The sequence below is a fragment of the Arvicanthis niloticus genome, chromosome 28 (genome assembly GCF_011762505.2).
Source record: "Arvicanthis niloticus isolate mArvNil1 chromosome 28, mArvNil1.pat.X, whole genome shotgun sequence".
In the NCBI taxonomy this organism is placed as follows: Eukaryota; Metazoa; Chordata; class Mammalia; order Rodentia; family Muridae; genus Arvicanthis; species Arvicanthis niloticus.
The window spans coordinates 23,274,189-23,296,779 of record NC_133436.1 but is presented as its reverse complement, the minus strand read 5'-3'; the positions used below and the strand labels follow the sequence as shown (position 1 = coordinate 23,296,779).

Genomic DNA, 22,591 nt, shown 5'->3' with positions numbered 1-22,591 from the left:
ATATCAATCCTGTTGCCTGGCTAAGACATTAAGTTAAATTTTGAGATACATTAAATGAAATGCCATCCGTCTCCTTCTTGGCCTGTTATGAGTCTCGTGGAAGTTAAGCTGTGGCACAATAACACACATAAGGCACATGTGTAGCTGCTGCCAAGGCAAAGGTGGAATACTATTATATGTAACTGAATAGTGGATACCTTTCAACTCCAGACACCTGAAATGACATTAATCGAGATGAAACATGACACATCGCAAGGAAATACATTACTCATCTTTTGAGAGGACTTTTTTTTTTGCCATGGAGAAATAATTTTGTAAAGGATGTCTTTGTAATATGAAAAGAAGATTCAAAACACAAGTTCCCAAAACAGCCATAAACCCAGATTAACAACGGCAGGGTTTGTCTGAGTGACAAGAGAAGCCAGGAGGTGTTGAGTCTTCGAAGCAGACTCACTCAGAAGCTTAGAAGCCATCTGGACTGTTTCACCAGTGGTCAAGTATATAGCACACATAGTCTTTTCTCCCAAATAGCCAGTTTGATGAATTATTGACTGATTTTCCCATCACGACTCCAAAATGCACAGTCATGATCTAAGATGCCAATTGCCCACAGCTGCTGTCTGACCCCCTCTCTCACCCCTAAAGTTGCTTTATGTTTGTGTTAATGTTTATATCTCCCCTCTGTGTTTCTATAGGTTTATCAGTCAGACTCAGAAAAGGCAAATATTGGTGTTTCTTTTTGTCCAGAATTTATTGCTGACTTTTTTGAGAAATGCCAGTAGTCTTTAGATAGAATAATGCTCAAAGATAATCACTCAAAGCTATCATTTTTCCCTCCATCTGTATTTGAATGAGACCTTTTGAAACAGTGACAGATGGCCACTTACACTGACTTGGATTTTACACCATAATATGTAGGAAAGCTCGTTGTAGCATTTTTAAAAAAATTTTTTTTGATAATTAGGCTGAACATCTAAGAAATAGCTACTCATTTTACATATACTCCTGGAAGCTGTCTCTGCCTGAGCCAAACAAAGGGAATGAATTTTATATGGCAGTCGAATATTCTAGTCAAAATATCTTTCCTCTCCCACCAATAGTCAAATAATTCCATAAGAAACAAGTTAAGCACAAGTCACAAAATGCACAGTTATTGTGCCAGAATATAGAAGAAGGCTTATATTTATTTTCCAGGATGCTACTAAGATCCTGGGTTCACTGACAGAATTAAGAATCGGAAAGCAAATCTACTCCTTCATAAGATTTTTAGAATGTCTCCTCACTCCAGGCTCAGGACATTCTCCACAGTCTCTTCTGTGTCTTCCTCTACTGTATTTGCACAGCTAGCCTGGCTTCCAAAAAGATGAGCTAAGATAGAGTTTGTTACATTTTCGACCTTCAGAATTTCCACAGACAGCCCTAGCTTCCACGTGAATTACAGCATTCTTTCTTCTTCATCACAGCTGGAAATAATTTAAAATGAAAAAAAAAATCTTGTCTCATTTAGTGAGATTTAAGACATTCTCAATTCTGAGGTAATATTGGTGTTTGTGTGAAGAGAATATACAGTAGAAGAAGGATGTTAGAGAAGGCAGTGAGTAGGAGGGGTGAGAGGATGGGAACAAGCGGCAGACCCGTTGCTCATATGGCATGAAATGGATTCCGGTAAATGAAGTAAATAATCAAGGCAGATTGCAAGGCAAAGCCACTGTTGCTCCAGAATTCTGGCTTGGATCTCTTAGAATGGTAGTCTCTCAAGATAGGCTTCAGTTCACAAAAAAAAAAAAAAAAAAAAAAAAAAAAAAAAAAAAAAAAAAAAAAAAAAAAAAAAGGACAGCTATAGATAGTTCTTGGATTTTGTTGGTTTGTTTTTATTGTTGTTGGTTATATTTTTCTTTTGTTACTTGTTTTTGTGACAGGAAGGCTTTATGAACTTAGCACTAAACCAATAAAGATGGAGTAAAATCTTTTTGCTACATGGGGTTTCAACCTTCCCTGGAATGACCCTTAGACTTCAGTTCAGTGAAGCTAAAGGTACCAAGTAAAGGTCCCTCCTAACTACACCACTCACAGAAAGAAGCTGTTTCAGATGTTTCCTAGGTAGACTGAACTATCTCAAAGAGGAAACATATGGATAGGATGGAGATCAGGTTGGAAATGGAATGGATTCACTTTAATGCTTGTAGAGACCCTATTAAGTAAGATTTTGTAGCTAACTTGGCTCCTGGTGCCAGGATGTTTCTATGGGGAGAAACATCAGCAGTTAAGATGGAATATGGGTCAGTTTTCTTTCTTAGTCTCCACCTGCTGTTGGCTCTCGTGGCTAATTTTAATACTGCTTCCTAAAAAAGGCTCAGAATACTGTGTGGATTCAACCACATTTCTCATGGCTGCACTTAAAATAGAAGAGTTATACTTTCCTGAAAACAGATGTTTTATCACTCATTATTTGGTTGACTTAAATTCACATGAGAAATATTGGTTGCTGCAAAGAACAAAGCAATCTACAAAGAGATTCTTATTTAGCATGAAAAATGTGTCTCACAACAAAAAAAAATGTTTTTTTTTTTATAAAAAAATATAATGCCTTGGATTTTCCAGTAAAATCTCCACTTGAGAAGTTTTCACTTCTCAAGATTATTATCTAATTTTGATCACAACTTATTTTGGAATATGGAACTGTAATATGACCTTTGTCTACCATGTAATTTTGGAGAAGAGTCAGATTTTAATCTAAACTTACTAAAGGCCTACGTATTTGCAGTAAATTTACAGAGATGATTAAAAATGCAGTGTTATCTCTTGTTATATAATAGTGATGTAGAATGATGTCACATAAACTATTTTTTTTTCCTTTTCTTTTTTTGGTTTTTCGAGACAGGGTTTCTCTATGTAGCCCTGGCTGTCCTGGAACTCACTCTGTAGACCAGGCTGGCCTCGAAATCAGAAATCCACCTTAATCCTAAATGCTGGAATTAAAGGCGTGCATCACCACTGCCCGGCTGCATAAACTATTTTTTTAAAGATGTATTTATTTTTATTTCATGTGGGTCTTTTGTCTAGATATATGTCTATGTACCAAGTGTGTGCCTAGTGTCCAGAGACAAAATCAGATCCCCTGGAACTGGAGTCACATGCAGTTGTTAGTCCCCATGTGGGCGGTAGGATTGAACTAAGATATGTAACAGCAGCTAGTGCCATTAACCATTGAGCCATCTCACCAGCCCCTGGTTATATAATCATTAAAAGTGGTTCACTAAGTCAGTTCATCATTGAACTCATTCTCTCTGACTACACCCTGCATGTGATTCTCAAAATAACGTGTGGCTTAGCTCCTCAGACGTTCCAAAAGTCAAATTTAAAGCCTAGTTCTTTTCAAGTGAAATGTCTGCTGAATATTGAAAACAATCATAAAGGTCCCATGAAGTTTCCTTTTCCCATTCATATGATGTGTAAAAATATAGAGTGCTACAAAAAGAATATTAATGGAGTATGAAGGAATGCAATGTCCACCAAACTTCACCTTCTGCTCTTGTCATTGATAAGATAATCATTGACTCAGCACAAGGCCCTAAGGTAACCATTTGATTTATCCTGGAAATAAACAACTTTAAATGAGGATAGAATCTTCCGGCTCACACGGAGATTGACATATACATTAAGATCACATAATTACTAATGTTCTCAGTTATGTCACAACAACAACAAAACCCTCAAAGAACAAGTTCTGACATCTTTGGAGGAAAATATATTAGATTTAAGCCAGCAGGCAATCTCTAAACAATGGCCCTCTTTGTCTACAGCCTCCAGAGATCTCACCTCAGGCCTCCAGTGTCTGTAAATCTGCCAACACCCCAAAACATTAAAAACATCTACTAAGCAATTTGATGTATGCATGATAGGTTCTACGTGCATTTATTAAGTAGAATATCCTGTAGGAGTACACTGGATTTGTTAGGCATAATCCTCTGATTCAGTCATTTAGATGTGGAGATGAGATCCGGTCTGACTCTACTCCTCTCAACTCCCTGGAGAGTTTGAAAGAGCCAAACCCCAGGCATTGCTTCTAAGTGGGATCTAGTATGGAAGAACATTCTTTCTTGCTCTGAGACCTTTCTTGCCCTCAGTAGATCAGGCCAATGCTGGAGCTGCCATGTGCCTTCTTGCCCTCCTCCTCCAACCTGCAACACAGAGGTCTTGAGGATGCATGTGTTTCTGAATAACTACAGGTTCACATTTATTAAAGCTATCTTTTGTAGTTAGAATTCCTATGTTAGTTTGTTGTTTGAGATTTTCATATTTGCATATAATGGGCTTTGGTCAAAGCTGTACCTATCCCATTCACTCCAGTTCCTCCTTATTCTCCCTCCCAATGCTTTTCTCCTCCAAGTTCAGGTGCTCTCTCTCTCTCTCTCTCTTTTTTTAATAATAACATTCTGAGTCCACTTCTGCTATTGATAGTATGTACGTAAGTCCAGAATCACCTATTAGAACATGGGTACCTTCTTAGAGGCCACCTCACTATAGAAAATGACTCTCTATCACGGCAGACATCATTTGCCAACAGTTCCTCAGCTGGGGGTTGGCCTTGATGACCCCCCTCCATGTTGAGATTTTTGTCTGTCTTTATCTCATGCAGGTCTTGTGTATGCAGTCAAAGCCACTGTGAGTTCATGTGTGTAGCTGCCCGGTTGTGTCCAAAATACACTGTTTTGCTATAGTCTGTTTTCTCTGGCTTTTACAATCGTTCTGTCCCTTCTTCGCGGACGATCTCTGAGACTTGGGTGGAGAAGTAGTGATTTACATGTCCCATAGGGACTTTGCAGTCTTTTACTCTTTGAACATTGACCGTTTTGTGTCTCTGATGAGCACTGAGAGATGCACCACTCCCTGGGCATAACAGTGACTCATTAGGAGCTAGTTTAACATTGTGTCCAGTTAGGATGATGTCCAGATAGTGGTGGGTTCTTCCCTAGGGCTTACGATCTGTCTAACCATGGGTTCTTGGCTCATAATGGTGTCAGGTGTGGGTTTCATCTTTTGGATGAGGCCTTTAATCAATTAAAAGGCGATTGGTAATTCTCGTGACATTTGAGCACATTTATACTGGTGGATATATCATGCCATAGCAGTCATTATAAAAGTTCCCAGCATTCACAGCTAGGTAAACTGGCAACTATTTTCTACCTTGGTAACATGCTTAGAACCTTCCGTCTGTGAGGAAGCTAGCCAGCAGAGGTGAGTCTTCTGATCAGGACAAGTTTGATGTAGAACTTCTTTAAGCTATCTGATAGAACATTTCAGACAAAGACATGGGCTACTAACCGTAATCACCAGCAAAATAGTAATGAACGATATTGTAATGTGACAACACAGTTATGTAACTAAACATAAGGTTACATGATTGTTGTAGAATTTATTTAATCCCAACCTGGGATTTCCACCATGTCTTTGACCACTTAATTTGCAGATAAAAGACACAAAACTTTTATAATTTACAATAGTAAGCCTTAATCAACACTAAAGCTGGGCAGATATCTACCCTCTATGCTATTAAAATCTATTTCCTATCAATAACCTTGAGTTAGTACTTACTATGTTTCATCTGGGCTGCTCTTAACTCCAATTGGCCAGCCCTCAGGAACACACTTTTTTAACTCCTGACCCATGTCTCAGTTTTACCTCCCTGCCCCATACTCTGAGAAATAAGATTCAGACTCAAATTATACTTCCAAATACCTTGGCCATATAGCTAGGCTCTACTCTTTTTTTATTAGATATTTTATTTATACTTTAGATGCCATCCCCTTTCCCCATTCCCCCCCCTTTGAAAACCCCTATCCCATGCCCCCTTTTCCTTTTTGCATTTATACATTTTTTTAAATGTTAATCATAGGCTTTATAAGTTTGGTATTGCTCAATCAGAGGTATAACCCACTACCCAACCTAGATATATCAACTATCTTTGACTGATGGAGATACATGAATATCTGCCTTCCTGTCTCCCCCCTCTTTCTCTCTTTCATCACCTAGCTTCTCCTCTCCTTCTCCTCCTCTTCTTACTCCTTCTCTTCCTCTCAGTACTCCTCCCACCTTAGCTCCTCCTACATATCACCTTCCTGTTAAAATGAAACTTTTCTCTCAAAATACAATTAGAGCATAATTATGCCAATTTGTACCAGTGAGGTACAAGATAGTCCTAATACCCAGTCCATCATTTTGTTGACTAACCAGCACCTCTGTCATCTATCCTAACTAAAACATTTAGTTCTGAACCTGGCTTTAGGATGAATGTCAGCTGACGACCATCCACTCAAATCTTTTCTCTCAAGGTAAATAGCCAGGATTGGCTATGAGGCTATAAGTTTTCAACCCAGTCAGAAATCCAGAATGACTGAGTTAACTATAATTGTGGGAAGCACAAAGCATAGCTTCTAAAACTTAGCCAATTTATAGAGACCTCTGAACACCTGGACACACCCTCTACTTCTAAACGTTGGAACATCTGTTCTTCCGCCTTCTGGCCCAGGATCATCTGACAGACCTTAGTGCTCTTGTGGGAAAAAAACCTCGCAGGGGAAGTCCGGCGGAGGGTCCCATATTCACACAGCCGCTGCAGGCGGACAGGCGGCTGCCTCAGGAAGGCTCAGGCCCAGGAGACACGTGGAGTCCAGTTTTCCAAAGCTTTTATTGTTCATGGTGTGGTGAATGGGTGTAGATGGTTCACGCTCCCCCAAAAGCCAGGCTCCCCTGGCTTTTATAGGGAGGGGGGAGAGGGGAGGGAATAACTTAATTAGCTATACCCCCTAGCCTTTAGATAACTCATTAATATTTTAATCTCTGGAGGTGGAGACTTGTTAATCACGCCCTCTATGTGACTGAAGGGTGCAGGTTAAATGGAGTTACCTCGTCCAAGGCCCGACATACTCTGACTAGATCATAACTAAAGATACCCATTTATTTTAACCTGCCTTCTGTCGTGTGGCTAGTTACCTGTGATCAGGTACCATGTGTTCACGCATCCATCTTCTCTCCTCTTTTTAGGCTTCTCCCCCCTGCTTCCTTCTCTCCCAGTATTCTTTCCCCTCCCAGTTTTACCTCTATTTCCTGGGTAAGCCATAGGCCATAGGCTTTTTAATTAACATGTGAGGCATCCATACAACGAACAAGATGGTCTCTATACACATTGATATTACTTATCTGATGTCCTGTGGATATTTAATGTCCTTGGAGCTAGTGAGATGGATCATTAGGTAAGGACATTTGTCAAAGCCTCAAAACTTGATTTCATTCCTGGGATGTATGTGATTTTTTTTAAAACAAGTTTACCATGAATTTTAATAAGCTAATCCGCCTGTTAAAAGTCAGTGACAAAAAGATAATTGATTCATTTCATATTAGTGTTTCTCCAGTCAGAGAAGACAATAGTCCTCACTTTAGGCACTGTGCATGCTACTCTCTGATGGACACAGGGAAGGTAAACACAGAAGAAAACACCCAGAGTCATTTCACCAATGTCAAGGCTAGAAAAGAAATCCAACAAGTTTCATCTTTCTGTCATGCAATCATGCCATTTATTCTAAAATATGATTGTGAATCATGTGGCATTGAGATAGCAACTACTGTATATAAGTTTGGTCATGTTTTGCAAACAACTATCCCTATCATGCTGTCAAAACTTTCCTGTGCTAGCTTTTCATACTTTATTTTATTACTGGTGTACTCATGTATGCTTAAAGGGAACACACATGTCCTGTGGCACATGTGGAGGTCAGAAAATAACTTTACACAGTTGGTTCTTTCCTTCTGCCTTTCCATGGGTTCTGAGGATCAAACTCAGGTCTCCTGCCTTGTTGTCAAACGCTTTCCCCACTGAATAATTCCTTTAGCCTACCCACACATTTTTAATTATAGAAGCTACAGTAGAATTTAGTTTTCTTAATGAATACTCCATGTTCAAAAGCAACGGTCCCTTAACAATACTGTAATGACTGCTTTTATGCCACTCTGTGAAGGTCCTTGGATCCATGAGTATGAGAGTCAGCCTTCTTCTTGAAAATTTCAAATATCATGTTCAGTGCGTTACAAATGGTCACTGAACAAGTTAACCTTCTAGGAACTTCTTTCACCTCCCCTCCAATTCCAAGATTCTTAAAGGTTCCATTCAGGCCTGCATCTTCTGCAAGGCCCTCCCTTGTGTGGACGCACCACCACTGCCGCCAACATAAGATGAAACAAAGACATTGCTCAAAATTCACCTGCATGTTTTTCAAAACTTTTGCCTTAAAAGTATTTTCATTGTAGCCCTAGCTTTTAATTTGCATAGAACTCAGTCTTCTGTTTTTATTTGTTTTGTTTTTTTGTAATGAGGTCTCCCAGTGTAGCGCAGGATGGCATTGAACTTATCCACTGAACTAAGTCTTTCCAGTTTGGGGTGCACCCCTACTGCATCAGTATCAGCTAGTGTGTGTGTGTGTGTGTGTGCGCGCGCGCGCGTGCGCGCGTGAGCCTGCATAGGTCATAGGTCTATAGACTTAAGGATGATATTGGGTTAAGACCTAAGGATGATATTGGGTTATAGACCTAAGGATGATATTGGGTTATAGACCTAAGGATGATATTGTATGTCTTACTTGGTTTCTACCTTATTCACTTATTCACTTATTCACTCCCATTTGATTATTAAAGATAATCAGTATAACTGCTAAGTCAAGCTAGCTTGCTCTGGGGATCTTGTGTCTTCCCCATCACCCTGACTACCTAGCATCTATGGAGGATGTAGGGATTTGAATTCCTGTCTTCTTGCTTTTACAGCAGATGCTTTACCCACTGAGAAATCTTTCCATCCCCTACATAGGTCTCATTTTACACTCTATACTTCTAAGTACATCTCATTCCTTAAAATGAACATATATGTTCACTTACTGAACATAGGCTGAATTCATCTTATTAACCTGCTTGCTACGATTCATGCATTAGGGAAACACTCATTCATTTGTTGTATGATTCCTGGCATCATTCCAGAAACAACTACAGCACAAAATTTGGAGCTCTGTTGTCTATTAGAAAAAGATAATCAAACCAACTAATGACTCTATAAGGAATCCAGGAGCACCATGTACTGACCAGTGTACACAAGGGAGGATGAATAGGATCTAAATTAAGAATGAATTATAACTTCAGACAATAACTACTCTAGGGAGTGATTGGCTCATATGAGCCAAGAGACTATTACTGAAAGATCTAAAGAAAGTGTTCAGCATGCTGTTGGACAAGGACAAGCCTGATACACACTGACAGAATAATATTCAAGTGGTTTGGGCATCATAGTCAGAACTTATGTTAAGAACATCTGAAGTTTGAGATGCAGATAACAGATTCAGACAAGGCAATATATCCTAGAAGCTGTGTGGGTTGGAATGCTGTGTTGGGGAGAGATGGGAATGAAGCCAATGATGAAAACCATCACTGAGTCTTAGGAGTGTAGTTAGCTCATAAAGCATGCTGAACAGTCAAAGACAGTAGACCTGTTCTGAATTCTGAGCTTTTGTGTTCTGCAGAAGATTAAACTACTGACTGCATACATGCAGTCTATTCCTTAAGATCTTTGCACCCCGATGAGGGTGACTTGGTTATAAAATCTTAAGATAATTACATATACTTTATGTTTATCTTAATAATGTGCCACTTGTCTTATAAATATCTTCATGTTCTCTTGTCACAGGTTTGTTTATATTCATCTTCCACTGTGCAATGAAGGAGAACGTTCAGAAACAGTGGAGACGTCATCTCTGCTGCGGCAGATTTCGGCTAGCAGACAACTCGGGTAAAGGCCTGGTTAACTGATTCATTTGGAATAGCACTTGAAACCAATGGCATTCCTCCTTACTCTGTCCCAGCAGCCTAACCCCACATCCCATCTTGGACTGTTAGGCCTAGAAAACATCTGAGCACACTGGACTCCATCCTTGAATGCTGTAGACTAGAAACATGAAATCTGGACAGGTTTTTAAAAATTGCTCAAGTTTTGACATCTAATTTGACAACTCCTGTGTAGGGGTCCTCCACACTAGATCCATCTTGCCATTTTTTAAGTTCTCAGTTGCATTTTTTTTGTGTGACAAGATTGTTCTTAGGATATGTAACATTTGGAGGAAACTATCACTAGTTTTTAAACACCTGCAAATGCTTCTTGCCTATAGGGCATTGAAGTGAGCTACTATATAGCATATATGCATAGGGTCAGAGCAAGACACTCCTCTCTCCTCGGCTTCTTACTGTTCCCATGTTCTTTAAGTCACTGCAAGTACTGGATAGATTAAATGACTCGGTGATGAATTTGGGGACAGCTTGTATTTTTTATAAGCCAGCTGATAACATCCTGTTCTCTCTTCCTTCCAGATTGGAGTAAGACAGCTACCAATATCATCAAGAAAAGCTCCGATAACCTAGGGAAATCTTTATCTTCAAGCTCCATTGGCTCCAATTCAACATATCTCACATCCAAATCTAAATCCAGCACCACTACCTACTTCAAAAGAAATAGCCACTCAGGTGAGTCATTCTTAGCCTACGAAGCTTCCCTCAGACTGGTTTTTGTTTAGCCATCTTCGTCACAAAACTGACTTATGGTGACTGGTGGATTCCAGAGCTTGCCAAAGGGCTGGCTTAAGATTTTCCTAAACTATGCTGTCCAGCTAAAGGCTTTCCCCATCGGCTTTGTAAATTTTAAATTGGAAGTAATTTTCAAGCCAACTACATCTTCATGGTTATAATATCAATAACTCTCATTATTATTATAACCTCAAAGTTTGACTTGAAACATTTTTTCTCTTTTAAATTGTGGATATTTCATTTTAAAGTTATTTTTATTTAAAAAAATATAGAAACCAAGTTGCAAAACCATTTCAACCCAGTATGAAGTGTGCCAGTATAAAAAGAGAAATCTGGTATGGGGGCAGAAAGAAGCATGATGTGAAATGAATATTTCATTTAGGACTTAATTCTTTAACCACTAGAACTGATGAGGAACAGTAAGCGGCCACTACCCCTTAGCTTATTAACAAAACACAAAAGAATAGCGAGCAATCGTAAAATAACAAGGACTGTCAGAAACCTTGCTGTTGTTCGTGTCCTGTTTAGTCAACAGAGCTCTTGTGGCCATGCATTCTGACACTAAACATATACACAAAAAATCCTGAAGACAAGCGGGAAATAAAACGTGTGGTTGCAGTGGATCATGAGATATAAGAAAGGTTTCAGCAGTTAACCTCAAAAGGAAGTGATCAGATTTCTAGGTTTAGATACTAATTAACCCCCTTGACAGACAGGTGTAGTGTCTAAGCACACGCTAAGATATATCTAGGAGCATAATGGAAAGAAGTTTAAATTGTTTACTCTTGTAAGTTGTTACATGTGTGACCAGAGGTGAGTGACATAGGAAAGTTTAGTGTTTGATATTTTTCTAAAAGGGCATGAGATGTGAAGTGTCTACTCTGGCAACTCAGGTTGCAAACAGTTTATTTGCAAGTCTAAATCCCTACCAGTTGTTGGTGGGACAGCTCTCTACTAGGACGGTTCGGGGTGTGCAGAAAGCCACTCCATAAACTCATAAATATATAGTTGGATTATTTCTTGGAATTGATCTAGACATTCATATGTTTATGGTGTAGATAATTTCTCCTAAGAGAATTCCTTCAACAAAAGTGGAGCATTCAGGTAACTTCTACTGCTTCTTTTGGATGCATGAGTTTGTGCAAGGTAATGAGAACATCTGCATGAATTGAGCTAAGGTTCTTGCTGCACCAGCAAAAATGGCTTGTTCTTTATGGTACTTCTCAGCTAGCACACCGGTATCCTGCACTGAGCTGGAATCTGAAATTTCTGACAGTGGGCTGTGCCGGCTCTTCTCTGCATGGGGTGTGCAAGCTCCACCTTCTAGGAAATGTACCATGCTCCAGATGAGTTAGTTACATATCATGTAATATAATGGTAAAAGCAAAAAAAGAAAGGAATGCTTAATAAACTTTTTGTTATATGATGTGACTTTTTAACCTTTCACTGTTTCTTGGATCACTGTGTGTGTCATGGTACATTTGTAGAAGTCTTGAATGAAAAAAAATGTTAATTACAAGCTGCTTTGTGGTGATTTTTATCTGCTTGAGACTTCAATACATGTCAAATAATGCTTCATATCTCTAGCCCCTGGTTTTCAGAAATACAATTTAAATCTTTGTCACTCATAATGTGATGTTTAAGGAGAAAACATGAGATATCGTGTATGTAAGGATGTATTGAATTCACACACACAGATTTACTCTATCAGAGTATGATGAACCACCCAGTAGAACCGTATGTTTGGAATGAGGCCAATTACAATCTGTAAAAATGCATGCTTTTGGAAAACTGTCCAGGAGCCAGAAGGGATGCATCTTCAACATTTCTCTGAGGACCTGTGGTTTGCTACAACATCAAGCACAAATTCTTCATCATTTATATTTCATTTAATAAGAAAAATCCTCAACAGAAAACCAGTGGCTAGTGAATCTGTGAAACTGAGCCCAAAATCAACCAGCTTGCTGAGAGCCTCATAGACAAGACTTTTGTGGGATTCGTCCAGGCCTTTTCTAATCCATGCTAGGACATGCCTTATTCATTCTGTCATCCCATGTGCCCATCATCCAGCAAATCATCTCCTCTTCCCACGTCTCCTTTAGTATAGGATGAGACCACCATGTCCTGCATTCACCCCCTTGGCTTGGTGTTTCCCCTGACACAGAGAAGTAGTGGAGCAGTAGACACCATGATGATGACCCAGACTATCAATCTTACTGATGCATTTTACAGGTCATTTCATACACTGGGCTCAGTTTACTCAAAACATAAACTCCAATTTGGGAGATCTGGCTACTGAGATCAGTGCTTCGGGGGTAGTGTTTTCTTGCTTCTCTCACCAAGGATAGAAGAGATATGACTACATTGAAGCCATCTTTTTTCCTTTGTCATCACTCTGAAATACGTAATTTGGTTAATCTAGGGCAAAACATCTCCCACAGCATTTTAGGACGGAGAAGACAAGACAGTCACTGATTAGATCCATAGAAGCACAAAGATTTACATTGATAATGAGGGCAGTGTGAGTTTCAAGTTTCAGACCATTACTTCAGTCAATTTTAGAGTTTCTGAGCCTGTGGAAAAATAGCACGTGCTTATCTAGTACTGAAAACTCTAGAAATTTATTTAGTGGCCGCTAATTGCTATTAACTTCTTTGACACTATTGCTAAATGTTTCTGGCAAAGAGAATTTTGATTTTTATAAAAGATGATGCTTCTGTTGACTTCACTCTTATCTCCACTAACAACCATAAGAAAGAAATGCACTTTGTGCAGTCTTTCGTGTTTATTTTGATTGACATTTACTCCCCAAAGCATTTAAATTTTGTCAAATGTTTTTATGACTGTGTCAACCTTACATGAGCAGAGTATTGTGCATCTCCTTGTACTCCTAAACTCAAATGCAGCTATATCTTCTAGTTTTTCCTACTCTATGCTATTTGTAAAATGTATCTTAGCTATCATATCTGTTTTTCATGAATATTCCAACACATTTCATTCAGTTTTTATCTCACTTCTGATTTTGGAGCTGTTTGGTACATACATTTTTTTTAAGTTCAACTATTTTATTTTTTTATTTCTGAAAAATGACATTTTGGGGAACATTTTCAAATATCATGCCACAACAGAAATTACTTGAAGGCAAGCTGAGGTTCAGTGAATGTTAGAAGTGCCTTTGAAGGTGGGAACTGCCTACTCTGTAACCTGTCAGAGACATAAGATCTTTTTTCTCTTTGTGTTCTTCTTGGGTACCGTGGTTTTGGCCCTGTCGCTGCAGACTAATAATCTCTTGTATCATTTCTTGCAGACAGCACTTCCATGGACAAGTCACTGTCAAAACTGACCCATGCTGGTGGAGAACAGACGTCAATCATCCCCGTCCATCAGGTTATTGATAAGGTCAAGGGTTACTGTAACGCTCGTTCGGATAACTTCTATAAAAATATCATCCTGTCAGATGCCTTCAGCCACAGCACAAAGTTTTAACGTCATTGAGAGGGGCAGCAGAGAGAAAAGAAAACCTGTCTGGAGAAGTGTGGTTGGTGCTCCACAAGCAGCAAAAGCTGTTCCCCGGGGGGGTGTCAGTGTGCTGCTCCCTAGGAAGCTGCAGAGCTTCGAGGACTGGCTGCATCTTGTTAGGCAAGCATCTGTGAGATGCAGAACTCATCTGTTTTGGAATACTTCTGTGGACAAGCTCAGTCACCACACTTCAGAACTGAGAATACTCTAAGCCCTGCAAGGATACAGGATTTTCTAGAATGTAATGGAATCAGACTCATCAGAATGAGGGGAGAGGCATTAAAATTAGAGGCCATGAGAGGAAGAACCCCAAGAAGAAATTTGAGTTTAGGTCTCATATACCACACCTCATAGGTAGGCTCAGATGTGGCCTGACTCTCATAAAGTGTAGAAAACACACTAATTACTGTTTGTAGTGACTTTGGATTCTCGCGGGTTCTGTTCCAGTGCTGTTTTCTATGAATATAGCAGCATCTTTTTTCCTTTTTTCAGTGAAATTTCAACCATAAGTAGAAAAGAACGTTTACTATTTGACCCACATATTAAACATACTTTTTTCCTCTGTTGTGGCAACTATTGGATGTTCGTGAACATAACTTGCTAAACAAGTATCTCAAAATTTTGATCGAGTCAATATGTTGTGTGAATTTCTAATATCTTAAGACAAGGAACAGCTTAAGCATCACATTATCGCACGCACATAAATAAATCTAGCTGAATGGAGATATGGCATTCAAGTGGGCCTCGTGGAATTTAAGAACAAGTACCTCTGCCGTCCCCCTTCACTGTGCAAATAGGGCCACAGGCTCGTTTGAGGGATGAGAATTCCCGATAAGCCCTCTGCAGGCAATGGCCTCTCACTGTTTAAAGAACACACTTTTGAGACTATGTGGGCCTTGTTTTAATCATTTTTAAGACATTCCAAATCACATCAACTTCAGAGGCTTCTGGCTCCCCCTAGTGACAATTTTGTTCCAAGGAACATACACTGAAGCATACAGCTGTCTTGGTTAATGAAAATACTCTATAAATATGTAGGTCTACATCTGCCAGTCTAAAAACTGTTTGCACTGAGCCTCCCCGGTCAGAGTGTATGAGACCCAAAGGAGTGCTGGCAAGACTTACTACTCTAGTGTAATATGTATGGATCAGACTGTAGCCTGCAAGTCATGCAGAACACAGAGCAGTTACCTATCTCCTAAACTACCCTAAGCAATGTGTGCTTCCTTGTGAATGAGGGTTGACCCTGAGTAATGGAATCCTATTCACTGACCTTAGTGTATGCTGGCTTTGGCCTTGCTCAGGGTTCTCTGGGAAGTTTCAGAGTTTTCCACGATAGCACAGTGATGCCAGAGGGAGATTCTAGCAGAGCCAGCCTGTTAGAAGGCAGAAGCCAGAACAGAACATCTGTGCAGAAAATAGGCCATTCTCAGCTATGACATAGAAGGACTTGCGGGCTTTGAAACAGCCAACAGGTCCTCTTCGCTCTCTGATTGTCAGTCACAAAGCTATTGCCAGGCTGCAAAAGATGTCAATAGATCATGGCAATGGGTTGTTACTGCCGTTCATTCTGTAGCAACCTGGACTGCCATCTTGGTAGACCTGAACTTTGCTGGGCCTGGTTTTCACAAAAAAAGGAGGCCATGTAAGAGAAAGGGATACTGACTTAGTCTTAAGGTGACTAAGATTCACCTCAGTAGAGCCAATCCTTTGGTGGTGGTGGGGACTTATATTAGCAAGCTGCTCATTGTACCAGAGGATACATATAGGTAGAATTTAATCTCAATAGACACTGAATATTGATATAGCACCCCGAAACTTAGGTGTTCATGGTAGATTTTAGTTAGCTGTGAGATTTCTGCACAAAGTGAATATTTAGCTAATGGAAATGATGATTTCACTGCAAAAAGTGGCTTTGCTCCATATTTCTTCTTACCAGCATTCAGATCTGAGAAAATCTTTTTTTTTTTATTTTTTCATATTTGGCAATAATGTCATCTCCATTTTAAAAATCTTCAATAACCAGGTAAGAAAAGAAAAAAAAAAATGAAGAAACGACAGACTAGAGGATTTTGCAAGTGGATTTTAGGATTGGTCCACATTTTGCCTTCAGTTCCAAGTCTGTGGCTCTCATTTGTCTCCTCAGACAAATGGGACAGGATTCCTCAGGAGAGCCAGAATTCTGGCTCCACACAGCTATAAAACAACACCAATCCAGACTCTGGTCACTTGCTTCCCACCCTCTCTTTTCCCTGAGTTGTGTTTGAGTTTTAGCCTACGGTCCCGAGACAACTCCATTCTTGTCACTGTTTCTTACTGTGTAGAATGCCTTTGGCAGTGTCTCCTCTGTACATATTTATTTATTTGTGTTCATGTCAAGTGGTTTCATACCTTAGCTTTCTTCCACCCAGCTTTATTATTTTAATTAACAGCCCATTAGAAAGACTGTATTTTTTTCTAGATAAAAAAAAAAAAACTGTGAAACAGTTTTCTGTAGTGATATCGTTGAATACAACAGAAAAAAGCAACTGTGAGAGCAAACTAGAACCAGTAGTGAGAAACTGCTAAAGCTAATTTGCCATTTTACTGAAATGGAAAATGATTTTTTTTTTCAAATAAATACTTACATTGTTCATGTTCCAAATTATTCGGTTCCTTTATGAGGAAGCGTTTCTATTTCTGATTCTTAAATAGGGAAAAACATTATTTGACAACTGGAAAATAACCCTGCCACCAATAAATCCAATGACATGCGGCAACTTTGCCAAAACACTAGGAATGAATATATGACGAAGGTCCAGGTCCCAGGATTAATGCATCTGACATTAGAGTTTCTTAGAATGACTGATGCAAAGCCAGGCCGTGGGGCAGCTTGAACATAACTTAGGTTTTTTTTTTTTCCTTTGAAGCAAAGTCTAAATCATTCAAAATAAATAAATAAGTAAAGGAAAGAAGAAAGAAAGAAAGAAAGAAAGAAAGAGAGAGAGAGAGAGAGAGAGAGAGAGAGAGAGAGAGAAAGAAAGAAGAAAGGGAGGGAGGGAGGGAGGGAGGTAGGGAGGGAGGGAGATAGGGAGGGAGGGAGGGAGGGAGGGAAAGAGAGAGAGAGAGGGAGAGAAAGGAAGGAAGGAAGAAATGACAACAAAGAAAAAAGAACGTAGTAGTGTTCTGTAGAGTTAAGAGCTGTATTTTTCTCACATTTTAAGTTGCTATTTCCATGGTGGGAGACTTGGAAAATGATCAGTTTTAGTTAACTTCATTTGCATGATCAGAACAGAGGTACCCCACTTCCTTTTTTCCTCTGGTAACTTAGAATCGTTCCTTTCCTCGGAGCCAAGGCCAATTTGGCTCCTGATTAGCCTCAGGAAAGTGTGCAACCAGCACTAAGTTGTGAGCTTCTTTGGCAGGTCACTGCAAGACCAGACCTTCTGAGCCAAGGTTCACAAGTCCGGGCCAAGTCATGTTAAGAAAACAGGAGTTGCTCAGAGGCCATCTGCAGACCTGGGTGATCAGGTCTCGCCTGAAAGCATGGGTGAGCAGCAGAGGACTCACAGGAAATTCATGTTTGATTTCCACACCACTCCACGTTTATAGCAGTTTTGAAGTGTGTATGAGTTGGGCTTTGTAACTGCAGAGCCGTGGCTGCGCTTTGGAGCTCTCAGTTAAATAACATGCCGCTCTTTCTATCTGAAGCTAAGCTCTCGCCTTCCACTTCTCTCTTCCCACTCCATCTCTCTCCTTTATTTCACCTCCTCTCTTCATTTCAAGGGAAGAGGATTTATGTTAAGCTTTTCTTGTTCTGCCTCACTCAAGGGAAAGTGAGAATAAAAGTGAAAGTTTCAAATATTCTCATTTATAATCTACTTTCTTCTAAGACATAAAGGAAAAGAGACTTTATAAAACTTCATGCTTCATACAGGAAACACCGATAAAAATCGGGTAATTTGAACCTGGTAGAAAAGAAACTCATAAAATATGTGACCAGCTTTGGATGTCAATGGATATCGATCATAGTGTAATTTTTATCATGACCCCATGAGGAAATGCTAGTATCTGTCTTGCATCCGTGGGAAGTTGGTCATTAAAAATAAGTGCCCTCAGAGAAGGGAAACCCCTCCCCCTGTTGGGTACCACTTCACCCTGGGGCATCTAGTCTCAGCAAGACTAAACACCCCCTCTCTTACTGGGGCCCAACCAAGCAGTCCAGGTAGGAGAAGAGGATTTGAGGGGAGGCAACAGAGTCAGAGACAGCCCCTGCCCCAATTGTTAGGGAATCACATGAAGACCAAGTAAGCTACACTTCTGCTACAAATTATGGGGGACCTAGTCCAGCTCCTGCATGCTCTTTGGTTCGTGGTTCAGTCTGCGAGCTGTCATGGGCACAGGTTAGTTGACTCTGAAGGTCTTCTTGTGGTATTCTTGACCCCTCTGATTCACCCAATTGTATCCTGCACTCTTTCACAAGACTCTCCAAGCTCTGCCTGATGTTTGGTGTGGGTCTCTGCATCTGTTTCCATCCACTGTTGGATGAAGCCTCTCAGGAGGACGTTCATGCCTGCAAGCAGAGCAGAGTATCAGTAATAGTATCCTTCGAGGTTAGGAGTGGAACTGGGAGGAGAGGAAGAAGTCTAAAGTTGGGATGTAATATGGATAAAAATAAATAAATAATGGAAAAATAAATAAATGCCCTCCCTATGACCAAACTAAGTACTTAGACTTGTCCCCCCTTACCTCTGCATACTTAACAGCTTTCTCCCATGGCCCTCGATATAAGAGGAATAATAATCAAAGGTCACTGTGACTGCAGGGAAAGTTAAAGGGAAGCTTCTAGAACTTCCGACAAAACTATGAAGTATCAGATGTTGACTAAGAATTTGGCCTGATCAGTTCAGATTAAGGGTGAGGAAAGTTATTCCAGGCACAGAGGTCAGAAAGCCCAGAGCACTGGGTGGAGGAATATGGTTGGGACTGGCTTGACTGCAGGCTGTGGAAAGGGCACCGGGTAAGAGTAGGTATTTCAGACAAGGCAGACACTAGGCTATCATGAGAAGAGCTAGATGTGCTAATTAAAGAGGCGTGGGCTTGACAGAGCCACAGAGCAGTCAAAGAGGCTGTTGGACCGAAGAGCCTGAGTCTAGATGGGATTTAGGGAGGTGAACGGAAGGATGGTAAGGAAGCCAGGCTGAACTCAGAGAAAACGGGAAAGGCTGCAGAACGCCACAGAGAAGGCAAGTTGAAGACTAAAGTCCAGAAGTAATGGCTATCAGGAAATTGGTGACAAAGTCACAAGCCTTCGGGGCAGAGGCAAGGCTACATTTTGGTTGAAGTGAGCTCACCACCGCTAGAGTCACTGCCACTGCCCTGGTCGCGCCCAGACACTGTAGGACCAAAAGAACCAAGGAGGAAAGTTAGCCTTTTGTGAGAACAGTGTCCTACGGTGTGAAAATGGCGGAAAGCAGAAAGGATGGCTGTTTAACCACAGAGTATAACCACAGAGAAGAGGTTCTCATGGAATCTGTCTGTCTGCTTCTTTGTGGATGGAATCCAGTATCTGAAGGGAGCTGAAAGGTCACCGAGTGAGCATGGGTGTTTCAGGCCCCGCAGATGACAGGTGATCAATAGAAAGACAACTATAGCAGTTGTTAGGCTTTGAATGAGTCTCCCAGACTTGACCTCCAATGCGTAGTAGAATTAACATCTACTAAACAGGTTAGGAGGCTGCAAAGTTGGTTCAGTGATTTAAAAAGGCCCAGTATGATTCTCAGCTCCCACATAGGGTGCCTCACAAACACCCCATTTCCAGGGGAATCAGATCCTTCTGACCCCGTTAGACTCCTGACCTCAGGTGCACTTCCCATACACAGATACATAATTAAAATTAAATTAATGTATTTTTCAAAATTAGGCTAGGAAGACTCACAACTGACTACACTTCATCACTGCAGTGGATTGGGCATCACAAGACCAGGCTTGCTATGAAAACATGTTCAGCCTCCTGGTTACACATGTTCTTGCCTACCTTTCCGCCTTTTGCCATAACATGATTCAGCATGAAGACCATTGGAAGATGCCAGCACCTAAAAACAGGACTTCCCAGCTTCCAGAACTACGAGAAATATTTACTTTATAAAGGGTCTAGTCCCTTGTACTCTGAACAACACAAAACAAAGATAATACTATTTTTTAGTGCTTACTAGTACTATTGCCTATTTTTATCAGTGTTTAAGTAGACCCCCTGCTTCTGAAAAAAACATGATGGCAACATTCATGTTTGGGTAGCAATGAATTGAGCTGCTGTAATTGTCTGTGTCCACACTTCATATTGTTGAGAATAACAAAAAGCCATGAGAGTAGGTCACATGATGAGAGCATGTTTGGGTTAGTTAGATACTGCAACCTGCTTCTCAATGTTGTGATTGGATAGAGGCTTAAGATTTTTTAAAGTGTGTGTGTGTGTGTTATATTTATTGGATAGCTGGTTGCATTTAAATTTCAATTAGGTCTCAGTCTAACGTCAGCCTGGGTTCTCTTAATATCTCTCTAGAAGTTTTGGAACCCTAGAAAGCCACATTACACATTACAGCTTTCCGAGAATCTGGTAAGTCACATTAGAGACAACTAGAGAAGGCTTTGGATACGGCTGCTGTAAGGTTCAGAAAAGCAAACAGATCCCATTTTGCTAAAGCCAACAATGCCCTTACTCTGGTCACACAACACAGAACAAATGTCACAGAGTCATTTTGCAGAAAACATTTCTTCTGCTAGTTAATGGTCTTTCGAATGAGATATTGCTGTGTCTTTTATCTGTTGTAGGACTCAGGTTATCCACGAAGCAAAGTAATAATGATAAAAATGTTCCCAGCTCTAGAACCCCATGATGTTTAATTCTTTTAAATGTTTGAACCATGGCAGTTCCCAGTGAAACACAAAATACAAAGGCTGAAAGCTGAATGTCTAGTAAGACGTTTAATTTTATGATATGTGGATTTTCTCAAGAAATTAACTCATCCCTCACCTATCAGTCACATCTCTGTTTAAAAAGAAATTCTATGTTCTATACTCTATATATTCTATATTTTATATTCTATATTCTACATTGTACATTCTACATTATACTATATATACTTGTATATTCTATATCCTACATTCTACATTCTATATTCTATATATTCTATATTCTTCTATAGTCTTTATTCTTTCTTCTATAATCTATAACCTATATTCTTTATTCTATAGCTCTTTATTTCCAAAGTAAGTGTCTTCTTCACACACATTTTAGTACTTGTCTTCTAAGGACAGAATTTGTAGGAATACTTATTTCCAGATGTAAAAGAAATGATGGTTCAGTAAACCACCAATGCCAAGTGAGCACCAGAGATTAAACCCCATGAGCTGTGTGTTATGGCACAGTGCAAAGTCCACATGGAAAAGAATCAACCAGCAAGAGGAAAGGCAAAGACAGTAAACCAGATAGACACTGCTCTCAGATGTGTATGTGGGTGGGGGGCTCTCCTGGGTCACTGAAAATGTAGCATCCCTGGATGTCATTCCCAAGGCCAGACCTTGGGTCTCACAGCAGGGAGACCTGTCGTTACATTTTTTTTCTGAAGAAAGCACAAGTTCTTGGACATTGCTTTCCCTGGAACTGCCTGCCAGAGATCCAGGAAGCAGGTGAGTAGCTGATGCTGTATGTGATTGGGTCTCCAGGTCTCAGAGCATCTCCTTGTAAGTTGGTTGCTTCAAATACGCATTTACAGACTCCATGACCATAGGACCCCATTCTATGGCTGTGGGAATAAGTGGACTGGGGTGGGAAGGATGTTTAAGGAACCAGAAAATCAATACATTTAATGGTTTAATATTTAAGAAAAAAAGTAGTTCTTAAGAAAACAATGGTTGGCACCTTGAGTAGCCCGTCTCTACTTAGCACATCCATCTGAAAATGAGTCATTCCTTCAAAAATTTTGATTAACAATACTATATATGTTTATATATCATGCAGAGAATCTTGCGTATGTTTATACATCATGCAGGTACTCAGAATATTTTATTATATTGTTTTTCTTGAAGTTAAAGTTTTTATAATATATTCTGATTACTATTTATCCTTGTCATCTCCTCCCAGATCCTCCACACTCCTGACCCTTCTAAATCCACTCCTTCTTTCTCTTTCTTTTTAGAAAACAGACAAATAGAACATACAAAGATAAAAACCGAACAAACAAAAACAAACAGAAAGAGCACAAGAAATTCTCATGTGCGTGCACACACACACATACACACCTTCAAGTGGACACATACAAACACCCACATGCACACACACAGATACACACAGTCATGTACACACACATACATATTCATATACATATACACATATACATACACATATACACACACAAAATACATACACTCACACACACTCACACACACACAAACACACACACACACAGACCAAAACCTA

General features: G+C 39.9%; 1 protein-coding gene across 7 annotated transcripts in view; it reads left to right on the top strand.

Annotated features, from left to right (window-relative positions):
* Adgrg6 (adhesion G protein-coupled receptor G6) overlaps positions 1-14,699 on the top strand; it is a 138,029-nt gene extending 123,330 nt beyond the window's left edge. For 5 of the 7 annotated variants that reach the window (XM_076926912.1, XM_076926911.1, XM_076926910.1 and 2 more), the window contains 3 exons: positions 9,725-9,826; positions 10,402-10,554; positions 13,922-14,249. In XM_076926912.1, coding sequence (XP_076783027.1) covers positions 9,725-9,826; positions 10,402-10,554; positions 13,922-14,100 — 434 coding nt within the window. In that variant the 3' untranslated portion in view covers positions 14,101-14,249. Of the gene's footprint in view, positions 1-9,724; positions 9,827-10,401; positions 10,555-11,672; positions 11,719-13,921 lie in introns of all 7 variants that reach the window. The other 2 variants (XM_076926913.1, XM_076926914.1) reach the window with 2 other exon arrangements.
* Positions 14,700-22,591: the final 7,892 nt, after the last annotated feature.